We start from the raw sequence: 13,761 nt of genomic DNA, 5'->3' as shown, positions 1-13,761 counted from the left end.
GGTGACACCGGGGCCAGGCTGGAGAGGTGGCCATCCCCTCCAGCAGGGTCTCACTGGTGCTGCCAGGGCCACAGCTGGACTTGGAATAGGAATTTCTGCCCCTTCTCAAGCACTGTGCCTTGATCCCAACACCAGCAGCAGGATGGTGCCCAGGAAGAACAAAGCCATTCCCGTGTTTGACAGATCTAGATGTTCCCATTCCAAACGTACCAATGTCCACTCTGGCTCATGGATGGCGAGGAGATAACAGCACTGTCTCATGGCTGGCCAGCTCTGAGGGCTGACCAGGTCCTTCAGCTTTCCATTGCTCCTCAAACCTTATCCCAGAAAACCCTCTGGAATCTGCTCAGATTTCCCAGGATTGTCGCGGAGAGCCGGCACATGCCCACATGGCACCAAGGCCATATCACTTATGACTCTTTTCCAACAACACCCATGACTGTATTATCAGTCCATGAGGAAGGAATTCCCTGTGCCAGGAGTATCCAACCCCACTGACAGCCAGAGCTGCCTGCATTGCCACCACGGTGCTCTCATCCTTGTGCCAAGATAACCCTTGAAACACAGCACATATTCCCACTTAACAAAGCCATACAAAACTCCCCTGGCTACTGAGGTGGGTGAGATGCTCAAGCAGGACAATAATGTCAAAACAAAAAGATAAGAAAATAATAATATTTTAATATTATGTAAACACATGGACGCAGAACAATGTCAAATTATGTTAGAATATCTTGGACAATAATAATAGTAATAGAAAATGGGGTTTTCTTCATGTTTTAAGGTGAAAAAAATGGTATTGGGAAGAAGTAACAAAAATATTAGTAGAGCAAAGTCTACTTGCTCGGTAAGCGAGCTCAGCATGGCGTGAAACCGTGTATCAAAAGCATAAATCTGTAATAAAATAATGATAAAAAAATAATGGAAGGAAGATACAACAAAATCCATGCTGGCATGAGCTATGAATATATTTTCATGAAGTCCATTTTTTTGTGCTAACAAAAGAACCACTAATCTTTGCATTATAATTTACAAGAGCCAAATCTTCAAACCTATTCAAAGCAGTCCATTTGGCAATCACAGAGATCCCACCGATCCATCAGTTACCTGCAAAGGAAGAGATTTTTGTTAGTTATACCTTATTATTCTTATTATAAGAACACAACAGGCTGAAAGCAGGGCTGGGTCCTGTGGGCAGTGGGTCTGGAGCTTTCTATTTATCTAACAAAGTTACCTATGCTGGACTTATTACCAAGGATCTATGACATTTTCAGTTTCCAGTTAGCTTTAGCTAATTCCTGTTAACAAGTAATTTAGGAATAATATTTTCACACAACTGTCACGCCGCTAACCTTCTCACAGTTGCTTAAATATCTCACAAATGCTGACACTATTTTTACGAGCATGCATTCTTAGTTGCAGAAACCCTCATGTGAGATATGAAATACCATCAATGTCTATAAATACAGTAAAGATGGAGTGGCTTTCCTAGGAAGTTTCCTTGTACTCACCTCTCCATGTGAATCACTTACTCTAAAGGCACAGCCAGGCTTTTTATGGCTGCAGCAGTTGCCATAATTTATACTGGAGGGTGTAAACGCCTCAAAAAAAAAAAAGCTCAGGCTTGTGGAGATCCGGTGCTTTGAAGATGTGATCTGTAATATTCTGCCTTGCATCATTGTTTTCTATCTTAAAAGGAGGTGGCATCACCACAGAGCCGCAGCTGTGCAGGAGCCACCGCCTCATCCTCGACGTGCAGGCAAAGCCCAGACTTGCAAAGCACCTGCAACTTCTCTAATCTTGCTCTAGCAGTACTGACTAAGCACTGGGGAAAAATTCTCAGATGCTTGTTTACTGAAAATAACCTTTTAAAACTGCATCCATGTTGGAGGGTTTGAATTAAGCTGTAAAACTTCAAGAACTGGACCCACAGGTGTGAAATGGTACAAATTGATCAAAGATAATCCCATACTTTTTGGCATGGTAGGTGGTCAGGTCTTCCTGGAGGACTCTCTTCAGCAGAAAACTTACCTGTAAAATACATCCCACATGAAAATAGGGTACAAAATTCCAATTAATATATTTGTGCTCATTTCATAAAAGGAATTTTTCTGGTCTCTCCTGCCTAAATAAAATGTGGTAACACTTTAGCTGCATAGAAGAATGAATATTTAATAGAAGACTGTTCTCTTGGCTTCCCTGGCTCTCCTCTGGCTGTGCACTCTACTCCTACAGGAACAGAGTCAAACCAGTTGTTAAACCCAGCTGGTGGTACCATCTGGGCTGTGCAAGGGCTTGGGAGCTCCCATTCTCCTCGCAGCTCCCATGTGACTCCTGTGCTCTGATCCCTGCACTTTTGCTCTTGTGATTAAGGTACTCACCTGTTCTTCAAATTAATGCTTATTAACACACTGCATCCCCTGTTGGCCATCTCACCAGGAGCAGACAGTCAGGCAGCAATCCTTTATACTTAGCAACATATTTAGAAAACTTCACCCAAGCCTCAAGTATATATTCCTTTCCTGCTGTTTATTTTTATCCGCACACGGTGCTTTTACCCAGCCTATCCTCTTCATCCTCCTCCAACAATAAATAATCCTGACAGGTGCAGAGATTCCAGTGCCCTTTTTGTCTGATGTTTTCAAACAGGAATTTCAACAATTTTCAAAGAGCAGGACACCTGTGCTTCAGAGAGAGCCCAGCTCCCGGAGTGGTCTCTGACGCCAGCGCGTGTGGAAACACAGCCAGCAGCGATGGATTTCTGGGAGAGCACCCAGGTTTTCATGTGTGCAGTTACTTTTACTCCTTTGAAATGCTGCTGCTGCTGCTGCTGCTGCTTCTGCTTACAGAAGCCCTGCAGGTGGATATCAGATTCTATTTTTTCTTTTTTAACTCATTAAAAGGTGTGGTATTCTTGTATTAGCTCAGAGCGACGCTTCCTATCAGGCAGTGCTAAGAGTCCTTTTAGGAGTCTTTAAAAATAGCTTTTTACTATCAACTGGAAATAGAATTCCCCAATAGACCCTTAAATATTTATTTCCCACAACTATTTAAATGAGAAAGAGCATCACCCCCACTAGGGATCCCTTGAGGTGGAAGCAGAATGTTTACAACCAGAGTGTTGAAGTTGTGTCAGCACTTGCACAGGGAAATGTTGAGTTTCCACCATGAAAATTTCCTACTTCCATTGAAGGTGGCCTCTGCCAGGGGAATTGTCTCATGCAGAGCAAACTAAGCTATAGAATAATCCTTATGCACTGCAAAGAGAGAAAAAGGGGACAAAACCCCAAATACCTTGAATTACCAATCATCTCCATAGAGAAGATAGCATAAGACAGAGAAATGAGATGTTGCAGATCAAAAATTTCTAGAAAAATGGTCCTGAAAATTGGCACAAGGATGTGATGAAAATGGGCCTGAACTTGTACTCCATGTCCTCAGGTTTCTGCTTTTCCCAGAGCTCAGGGCAGCTCTGAGTCACCAGCTTGGCACTGTCCTTGTCCCAGTTCTTCCTTTCAGCCAGGACATCCCAGATCCCAGATCCCAGTCCTTCCCAGCTTGGTTACATGCACTGATGGCATTTTCCTTGGATTCCCATTATTCCACAGCTATGATCACCCTTCTTTATGGCTATTTATCCTTCCTCACTGGAGTTCAGGCAATGATGACATTTTGTTTTCTTCCAGCTCCCAGTACACTGAATAGAAAAGCCCCAAATAACTCCTGTAGAAACCATGTGCAAGAAACACACCCAGTTCATCAGAAGTTCCCTATTTCCAATCACATTTGGATATTCCTATTAGCCAATAATAGGAATAATAGTCTAGTTCATATAAATCATACTGATTCTGCATTATTGTAGAAGAGCTGGTGGTTTGCAGTGTTTAAGACAAAACATTACAGAGCCTTTTTATATAGGAAAATGTAGAAATATCACAATGATAATTTAGACAAATATCTTTTAAAAAAATCCCATATGCTTTATTACACAGGCTGGAAAGAAAATAAAATTATTTCTAATCCTCTTCTTCACCCCCTATAGGCAGTCTCGAAATGATCCCTTCAGGAGAAACAGGGTAAGGGAGATGAAAGATAACTGTGACCTGTATTTGAAAGGCTGAGGAAAAAACCCTAATACTGAAAAAAGCACAGTTTTTCCTGGAAGAAAAATCTGGGACCAAAAGATACAACGTGGTAGCTCTCAAACTGGAGGAGAAAAGTTTTGTGAAATATGACTGAGTGAAAAGCATGTGAGTGCTGCCATAATTTGGTGTTGAGACTTATTCAGTACTTTTGGCCAAATTTCAGAGGGTCATAACCTCCTGTCTAGAAGAGATGGCTTTTTTCCAGCCCAAAATGCTCAAGATGAATAATAAGAATTTACCTGAGATTTTAAAGATGAAATGGTGTCTTCAAATTCCTTCTTGGAAGATGCTGGCATCAGCCCTTTGAGTATTTTTTCATATTCTTCTCGTAGAGTAATCAACTATAACAGAACAAAGAGAAATTTTTATAGAGATGGCTGCTCTTAGATGCTGGAAAGCACATTTTTTTTGCTTCTTTTGCCCAGTTTGGAGGCCAAATAAACACAGGATTGTGCTATCAAAAGGGAGAGGGAAGGAGAGAGAAGAAAGATCAGCAAAGACCTGTAAAGAGCAAAAGAGGTAAAAAAGACAAAGAAAGAAAAAGAAAAAATAAAAATAAAAAATAGATGGAGAAGGAAAAAAATGAGAAAGGAACAGTAAGGCATTTGTTTGGGATATGGTCTGAAGAAGCAATAATCATTCTTAAATCCAGCTGAACTGAGCATTTATGCAGACACACCTTGCAAATTGACAGTCAGAAGTTTTCTGTCTGTCTTTGGTGGGATCCGAACCAGGTCAGTGGGGTGACATTTGTCCCTTGCTCCCTTAGACAAGGTAAGTTACTGTTTCCCAAGATATATTTTACAAAATTTCTCAACTTCTAGGTGCTTTCATGGACATTTTTAAAAATTATTATTCACCATGCAACTATTTTTTTATTGTACTTTTTGTCTTCCTCAGCTTCATGGAGACTACAGGACTTTCAATGAGTAGATTTGAGCATCTTAGACCTGTTCCAAGACCCCAAAACAAGGAGGTTTGAATAGGGGGAAATTTTCATCTGCAACTTTATTCAACAGATGCTGAGTAAACAGGAGCTACAGAGCAGAGTTACATGAAGAGAGATCAGGTGGAAGGGTTGTGCTTCTTATCTCTCCAGAGTGGTTAGATTTGATGGAGTTTTGACCTGGGGTAACACAGAGAGTGTGGCTCAGGTCAGCCCATCACGTTCCTTCTTGGCTGAATCAGGGCCCCACATCGGTAGTTAACTCCCAATAGGATTAACTGCTTAATTCAAATTAAGCAAAGACTTTGGTGTTTTTCTGGATTAGCAGCTGAATATGTAAATAAAGGATCAAAGGGCTTTGATATCAGATTAACTCATAAAATACACTGAAACTTTCAAATGGAATCTTTTTTTTTCCCCATGGGTTACACACCAACGCCATTTGGTGCTGGTTTTACATTCCCAAATAGCTGACATCTACCACTGCAACCACAAATCCAACCCTCAGTCTTACACCTGAAGAAGCCACAGGTTCCAAATCCCAACTCCCAGAGCTCCCAGGGCTTCCACACGTGAGAACCCGAGGCCGAGTTCATCCCGACACCATCCCATGGGAACAGCAGCTCGTGCCAGAATCTGCATTATGCAGCGTGCAATTATCAATACAAAAGGAATAAAACAATCTGACGAAACGTTAGGAAAATTCTCCCTGATAGGCAGGAGGAATTGCCAAATCTCTATGCAAATAGACAATTAGAGGCTTTCCTTGGGAACTGCAAGGAAGTGATGCCACTATGCAAATCTGAAGGGAAAAAAAAGAGGTGAGACAGGAAACCTCGTTTGAACTTCACTTGTGCATAAGCCAGCAATCAAAATTTATGTTTTTGAGGGCTACACCAATAAATTTATGCTACTATTTCTATCAAGGCTTCCAAAGTTATGCATAAGTACTGTGCCAGGATAAATATTTTCTGAGCCAACAGCTCATTTGGGTGGGGACCTTGATACAGCAGAAAACATATATTTCAGTTGATTCAACATGTTCCATTTATTCTTGGTGAGACGAGACCAGAAACAGGCAGCCAGAGCAGCAAAATGCTTTTATTTCTTAAATTTTGATTAATAAAGATCTATTTAATGGGTAAGAGGATCTGGATGATCACCTTGCCAATATGCAGATGCAACAGGTTTTTTTTTACAGCTCTGTGAGGGCAATAATAATTTTCTAATTGTGCAACAGTTTTCTTGCAACCGGGTCACTGGTTTTAATGGTTTAATCTGCAGTTGTCCTCTAAATAAGTGCTTTCACAATGCTGGGAACATTTGTTATTAACTTTGCAGAGCAGCAGAGGATCATTCCCTTCTGACACAGGTGTTTCTTGGAAAGTCAGGAAGAAGAAATGTTGTATTGTGCTTTGAAGTACGGAGATATCTTACAGGGTCAGCTGAGAATGGAGAAAGAAAATGAGAAACAAGCCCTGGTAGCTGCGGTTTGGCTTGCGGCTGATCCCTTACTCTATTTCAGAGACAAGACATGCACTTTTTTTTACAGTGAAACCTGTTCTTTTGGATACAATTCCAATTTGTTTGAGAAGACAAAACATGCTACTTTCAGCTCTGCTCACTGGTAATTGCATCACAGTAAGATGAAAATAAGTGCCCAGCTGTTTCCTGCCATATTATGGTAAGCAACCTGCTGGTACTTTTGGCTGAAGTCACTATCAAGGTTTATTGACCCAACAGATAAAATAGTGCATGGCAAAAATCTAAATCTCTTCTTACAACTGAAAAATAACATTCAGTGGGCTAATGGATACTCATTTTAATGGCAGAAGGCTTTTATTTTTTAACACTTATTTTTCACCAATGAAGGCTATGTCTGCAGGGATAAGTTTTTTTGTGCCTTAAAGGCTTTTTTTGTTCTTTTATAGCCTCAAGCTGCCTCCCTAGGATCCACAAATACTGTGTCTCCTCTTGCACTCTTGAGGGATGTTTAAAATTGCAATTCTTCATCCCTCAGGAGGGCTTTAGTCTGCTGGATGAGGATGGTTCTATTTCATTTACTTGTGTTCATTTTTCTTCGGTCCTGAGAAAGCTTTTTTTTTTGAAAATTCATTTTGGTGAGTTGATTTAATCCATGAACCCCCAGGAAGGTTTTACAGCTTTTAATATTAAGCTGCCACACTGTTATTTGTTTATTCAGGTTGGTGGCTAATATATGAGGTTTTGAGTTTGACCATCAATCATCTTTGGTGTCAGCAGAAAGCTGAAGTTGCCACACATAGCTCATGTGTGCTTGGTCATGTGGTAAATTAGTAAAAAAAGAAGATATAAATAGTGACACAATTACATCAAGTGATGCAAAAAGCAGGGGACTTGGAATTTCACGGCTACACTGAACTTGTGTTGGGCATTGACCATTCTCAAAGAGAGAAAAGCTGGGTTTGATGCCCAGAAGAGAAATAGCCAAACCTGAGCTTTCCAAACCAAGCAGCCAGGCCTGGCCCAGTGCTTATCAGCAGAATCACAGAATTGTTTAGGTTGGAAAAAGCCTTTAAGATCAAGTCCAACCATGAACCAGCACTTCCAGGGTCACCACTGCTCCATGTGCCTCAGCACCACGTCCACACATCTCTGCAATCCCTCCAGGGATGGCGGCAACCACTGCCCTGGGCACTACTGCAAAATCAGCTTCAATTCTACTACTCCAAGGAGTCTTCTGGTGGCACAGCTCAGTTTTGCAGCCACTCATCTTCTCTACAAACCTCAGAGGGATGTTTTGGGGCTGGATTAGGAGCCAGTGGGAGCACATTGGCTCCTCACTGTGCTCCAGTCTCTGTCCTTCCTTTCTGAACAACCTAAGCACATCCAGGAGGAATACAGTGTCTTCACGGTGACCAGATGAATTTTAGCCATGTGCTACCAACAGCCTGCAAAGCACAGGGTATTCTGTGTCTCTTCCATGCCCTGCACCAGATCCTACTCAGGTTCCCAACACCCAAATCTTCCCTCCTTACAGCCCACAACTCTGTGATGCTGAGTTCATCTCTGGTGCAAAATACCCATCTCATAAAAAAAAAGAATCCAAAATTCAAAAACCCCAAACAAACACAATCTTCTCCAGACCTTCCACCTGTAAATGACTTTATCAGAACCAGGGGAGCATAAGGAAACTGCAAAAGAAACTCTGAAGTAAATGAAGGGACCACAGAAAGTTGTTCGAGTTCCTCTAAAAAAAAAATCTTGTCTCAAAGGGCATGAAGTTAACGTGTTTATGTCAGATAAGAATCAAAAGACAGTTGCCTTAACCAGGGTGTTGTGGCTTTTTAAAAATCTTAATTTCTGCCTGTTTATAATATTTGTGCAGGATAATGTGTGCCAGGGAATACTAGAATAGTGACCAAAAGGCATAATTAGGATCTTCTAGTTGTTACCAAATTTTCTCCATGTTTCAGGATGAATAAGTAATTTCCTCTCTCTCCTAAATCTTTTCCTATTTAAACGATTGTGTGCTATAATGATGTTTAAAAGAAAAAAATCCTTAAAAAGGTTATGGATCTGTTCTGCAACATCTCTGAATGGAGACAGGAAAGACCTGCTGCAATAAATCTGAAGACAGGTTAGGGTTCCAAAAAGGTAAAAATAACCCCTTCAGTCTTAGGGAGATCATTTAATCTCAGAATAAAGTCTCCTCTTTCTAAATGAGGATAATAATAATAACAATAACAATAATAATAATAATATTATTATTGCATAGGTCAGCTTCATTCAGGTGGTTTGAAGACTGTTGAAGGAATTTTCTGAAAGCATTTTGAGAAGGGCAAGTGAAGGACAAATTATTACAGTGTCATCCCAATTTAAAAAACTTAATCAACAAAAAAAAGAAGAACCAAAAAACCCACCAAAAAAGACAAACCAAAATGCAACCAAAAACCCAAACAAACATGCAAAGAGTGATTAATCACTTCTTGTTTGTGTCCTCCCTAATTGCAGAGACTCCTTCTTTGCTTCTCAGCACTCCTGAAGTTTTAAGCAAGCACAGCTCCACTCCCACAAAACCTCTGTGAGCCCAGATGTGCCCTTTCCTCCCTCAGCTGGCCTGCAGGACGCTGAGCAATGTCCCCGAACCAGGAACAAACCAACCAAAATTGGCAATTTCCTTAAATTTCAGATCTCTCCGGTTTCTATTGTAAGAGAACATTTAACTGGAGCTTGAAATCTTCTGCAGTGATTTTTCCTAATGAAGAATCCAATGATGCATCAATTGTTTCAGTGAAGATCAAGGTCTGAACATTTGTCTTTTCAGAAAATCATCAAACACGAATATCTGCTGCTTTTGAGTCCACATTCTCTCTGGTTTCAGGCACTGGGAATTTCAACTCTCACTGTGCAAGGCCGCTGAAATATGGTTCCCCCAGATTTAGAGGAACAGCATGCAACTCGATACAAATGTTCTCGGGTTCTTAAGAAAAGTAATGAACACCATAAATCCCATTAATTCGGCTCAGCTGAAAACAGCGACCGGGCAAGATCAGCTAAGCAAGTTATTTTGTCAAGTGACCACCATGTTGCTCTCCACTGAGAAAATCCTGCTGGAGCACCTCCCCTGTACTGACAGTTCCAATAAAACATAAATTGGTGGCATAGCCGTCTCCTTTGTTTGTCTGTCTGTAGCCAGTAAACCATCCCAGCATCCAAGACATTTTTGCCTTGTTGTTTTACTAACCCACGGGGACCTCCAGCCCTGCCGAGCTCCTCGCTGGGCACTGAGTTTGCTGCTCCAGGTCATTTTTTTCTTTTCCCAACCTGCATCCAAGTGGCCTTATTACTTCAGTGGCTTGTGTTCCCATCTCTCTTTTCTTAACCAAGATCTCCCACCTGGAAAATCCTCTGTTTGTAGTTAAGCAATCTGAGTCCATATAATTCATAGCTGCAAAAGAAGCTTTTTGAAAAAACCACCACTGGGCTGCATATGGCAAGAACAGCATTCCTGGGATTACACGACTTGGAGAGGAATAAAAGCTTTCACTGTCAACACCAGGGAACAACCAGGAATGTTGTGGCTAGAAAATTCACGCTGTTCTCTCAGCCTCCCCCTCTCCAGGGCTCTGCTATTGTTACAGCTGGGATTTGGAGGATCCCGGACTTATTTTCTTCTCCTTCCAGATGACTCATGGCAGATGCCATCTTTGCTCCCCCAGCACTCTTCCCCTCAGCTCCTGTCACTGCCAATTCCTTTGCTAGCCCAGGACGTTGGGATTGCAGAGGAAGGTGAGGGAACATGGGAGGAAACCCCCCTGACACCCCCTGATCCAGAGGAACCAGACCCAAACCAGCCCAGCTGCTCCCCAGTGCTGCTGGGCCAAAGCTGAAAACACAGAATCACAGAATATTCTGGGCTGGAAGGGACCCACAAGGATCATCAGGTCCAACACATGGGGTTAATTTCAGTCTCTGGCCATTCCTAATGCGCTATAAGGATAATTAAGTATGAAATAAAGCTCTGAGCATCTCTGACACCACTGCTGGAACACATTTATGTGTTTCGGTTTTTCATTCCAGCACGTTACCTTCCACACAATCCCTCCCATCCGGGGCGGCTCAGCAGGGAGAGGTTACAGTGCCTGATTCAGGAGGTGCTGAGTGCTCCCCAACACCAGCGAGAGCTGACAAAGCTCAGCAGCAGCAGGATCAGGCTCTGGATTTTCACACCGACTGTGTGAACAAGCAAATATCTGTAGATAATAATCAGAAGCTACTTTTACGACCACCATTTCCAAGAACAAAAATCCAACCAGCGTCTCAACTGGAAAAGCAGCTGCCAGGCTTGCAGAGCCTCAGGGCTGGGCAAGGATGGGCAGTGCAGGAGAACCACGGCTGCGCTGCCTGGGTGGAATTCCCATGGATGGCATACAGTGCTGACTACACTGACAACAAAATAAATAGTACCTTAGAATTTACATGAAGTTAAGGATCACCATAAAGTTGGTCTTTTCCAGTCCTTTTTACCTCCACTGTCTAGAAAGAGAGACTGGGACAGTTCCCTAATTAAACAGGCATTGCTGGGAGCTAAACTGGAGGTGTTGCTGCTCTGCTCATCCATTGGCTCCTTCAGACATTCCCATTTCTTCTTTTTCTTTTAATTCCCTGCAATAAGCACCAGTATCGCTGTTCCTTGCAGTCCTACTTTAACAGCTTCTGAAAGAGCAAAGTTCCCTTAATGGATAGTATGTAAGCAAACCACAGATGCTCTAAAATGAGGTACTGCCCTCTTAAAAGAAAGATCTCTCTCAGTCACTATTATTTAAGACAAAGAGCAAGAAAAGTGACATTTTAAAATACTCTCTCATTCCTGCATGCTGCCATACGAGAGCATATTCTATTCTCTTTTGGTAACAATTCCCTTTTCCCTTTTAACTATTTGTCCTGTACTTTCTGTTTGCTGTCTTTCTCCAGCTGTCCACCAAGCTCCAATAATTCATTCTGTTCTATTCAGGAGGCGAATATTTGTGTATTTTCCAGTTGTGTCTGATTACCAAAGCTAACATTTGATCACTGACTTCCACACATGCACCATCATCCTCGACTCCTTTCCCTTTGACAGTTGCACAGTTGGTGAGAGCCTCCTCTCCCGCAGTTCCTGCCATATGGAGCTCCTGGGAACTTTAAACTCCATTGATTTCCAGCTCCTTTCAAATCCCACCTGCAAAGCTGTTTTTCTGTGCTTGAATCTCAGCTTCTATCTCCTCCTGCTAATCTGAAACCTCATGCTATACAGAATAATTTACTATATTCATCGTAATTCTCTTTCCTTTCATAGCTGGCAAATAAAGAAAATGATACACAAATATAAAATGTGTCAAATGCAAAATCGTGATTTATCCTAACAATCTCAGTCTTAATGAAAAACTGAAGGGTGCTGTTGTATCAAAGTGATTAATGAATATATGAGTGGATTTGAGCATAAGGTAGACAGACTACTAAGGTAAAAAGGGGTAGAATTGAGCTCCAAATAATGTCTGTGGTCATTTATGGTACCTAAGTCTACAATGCCCCATCACTGGAAGTGTTCAAGGTTGGGCTAGACTGGGCTTGGAGCAACCTGGCCTAAGGAAGGTGTCCCTGACCATGGCAGGGGCTGGTACTGGCTAATCTTTAAGGTCCCTTTGATGCCTTTTCCTGGTCTTAAAATCAAGAGTCATATACGGTTAGAAGGGGAAAAGGGATTTTACCTTGGTATTTATTTTAAGGATCCTCAGGTGTACACGTCCAGGTCATATGCATTGAAATGCACCCCGCCGAATATGCCCCCCCCAAAAGTTCTGGTTTAACATTATAGGTGTCACTAATTAGCAGATCTATCAAAGATTCCCCAATGAGAGGCTCGAGTGAGCCCCCCTCCCCAAGGAACCTTCCCCTGGATGGTTCTATCTCAGTTTACAGAATGTGTTCTGGAGAGGACCTTGGGCTCTGGGGCACACTGATCCCTGGCTACCAATCTTCTAAGATGTTGAGTCTCCGAGCTGAACAAACAAGGCCAAGAATGTAGGCAAAAAGCACTAAGAATACAGAAGTTGTAAAAAAGGTACAACAGGGGTATAAAAGAAAAGGCAAAAAATCTTCATGGCATCACTTTCCAACCCAAACAAAATTCTATGAAGTCAACATTGCCATACACCTATGGGGTACCTATATCCATGAAAAGCCCCTTCCAGAGATACAACCAGGATCAGACTGATTCCCTCCTCTGGGAGGAGGGAAGGCTGAAAAGACACCCAGAACCTCCCCAGAACTGGATGCTGTGGTCTGTGTGTGCCAAACAGCCCGAGCAGTGCTCCCGCTCCCATTGGATTCTTCACTGCTGCTCTCTGGCTCTCCAACATCTTCTTTTCAATAAATACTTTAAATGTGAAATTTTCTCACCACAAGTAGTTAGCAAAGAAATCCCCTATTGTGCAGATGTGAAACCATCAGATTTTCAGCCTGTGGGGAGCTGTGTCCCTCTGCCTGTTGGTCTTCCGCATTTTTCACAAGGTTTTATGGGAAGAAAACAACTGAAGCACACAGGTCCCTCCTGAGCCCAGTGCTGAGGGTGTCATCAGAGCAGTGGGTGCAGGACACACCACGAGGTCCCTCAGCCACACAGAACTGCACAAAAAACAAACACTCTTCAAATCCATCCTCTCGGATCCGTGCTGGTCACAGACAGAAACTGCAGGAACTATTTTAATGTGACAATATTTGGTGGTGTAGTTCCTGAAAATCACAGTGGAAATTTCTCTCAGGTTCTCACTCTCCTCCCCACGGCTCCAGAGGCTGCTGAGCCCCAGCAAGGGCTGCTCTCAGTGAAGCACTGCTGAGGTTTAAGATCGTCCACATCCAGGCTGAGCTTCCCATTTCTGTGGGAGCAGAAATGGCTCTCTGGGGGAGAAATTTTGGAAGCATTTCAGTGACGTGGGTTGAAGCAAGCAGAGCAAACAGCAGAATTTCATCACCACCTCCAGCCGTGCTGACTGGTTGGATCTCAGTTTCCAAAGTGGCTCACAAAGGCTCCCTCCATCCTCCTCACTTGCAGCTGGCCACAAAGCCAACCTGGGCTTCTAAGTAACCTAACCTAGAGCTTATTTGCCTGATTCTGGGAGACTGTAACATGTTCTGAGAAAGACAACA

The 13,761-nt window shown here is 42.5% G+C and overlaps 1 protein-coding gene across 4 annotated transcripts in view; it reads right to left on the bottom strand.

Annotated features, from left to right (window-relative positions):
• Positions 1–661: 661 nt before the first annotated feature.
• The window catches only part of CEP112 (centrosomal protein 112), a 158,596-nt gene continuing 145,496 nt past the window's right edge, over positions 662–13,761 (bottom strand). For 3 of the 4 annotated variants that reach the window (XM_042025497.1, XM_042025498.1, XM_042025500.1), the window contains 3 exons: positions 4,385–4,486; positions 1,973–2,031; positions 662–1,107 (listed from right to left, as the gene is read on the bottom strand). In XM_042025497.1, coding sequence (XP_041881431.1) covers positions 1,104–1,107; positions 1,973–2,031; positions 4,385–4,486 — 165 coding nt within the window. In that variant the 3' untranslated portion in view covers positions 662–1,103. The remainder of the gene's footprint in view (positions 1,108–1,972; positions 2,032–4,384; positions 4,487–13,761) is intronic. The other variant, XM_042025499.1, reaches the window with a different exon arrangement.

The sequence above is a fragment of the Corvus kubaryi genome, unplaced genomic scaffold (assembly GCF_017639235.1).
Source record: "Corvus kubaryi isolate FWS band 111438036 unplaced genomic scaffold, C.kubaryi_AGA036_p1.0 37272, whole genome shotgun sequence".
NCBI classification, from domain to species: Eukaryota; Metazoa; Chordata; class Aves; order Passeriformes; family Corvidae; genus Corvus; species Corvus kubaryi.
The sequence above is the reverse complement of the archived record's forward strand: the minus strand, read 5'-3'. Positions and strand labels throughout refer to the sequence as shown.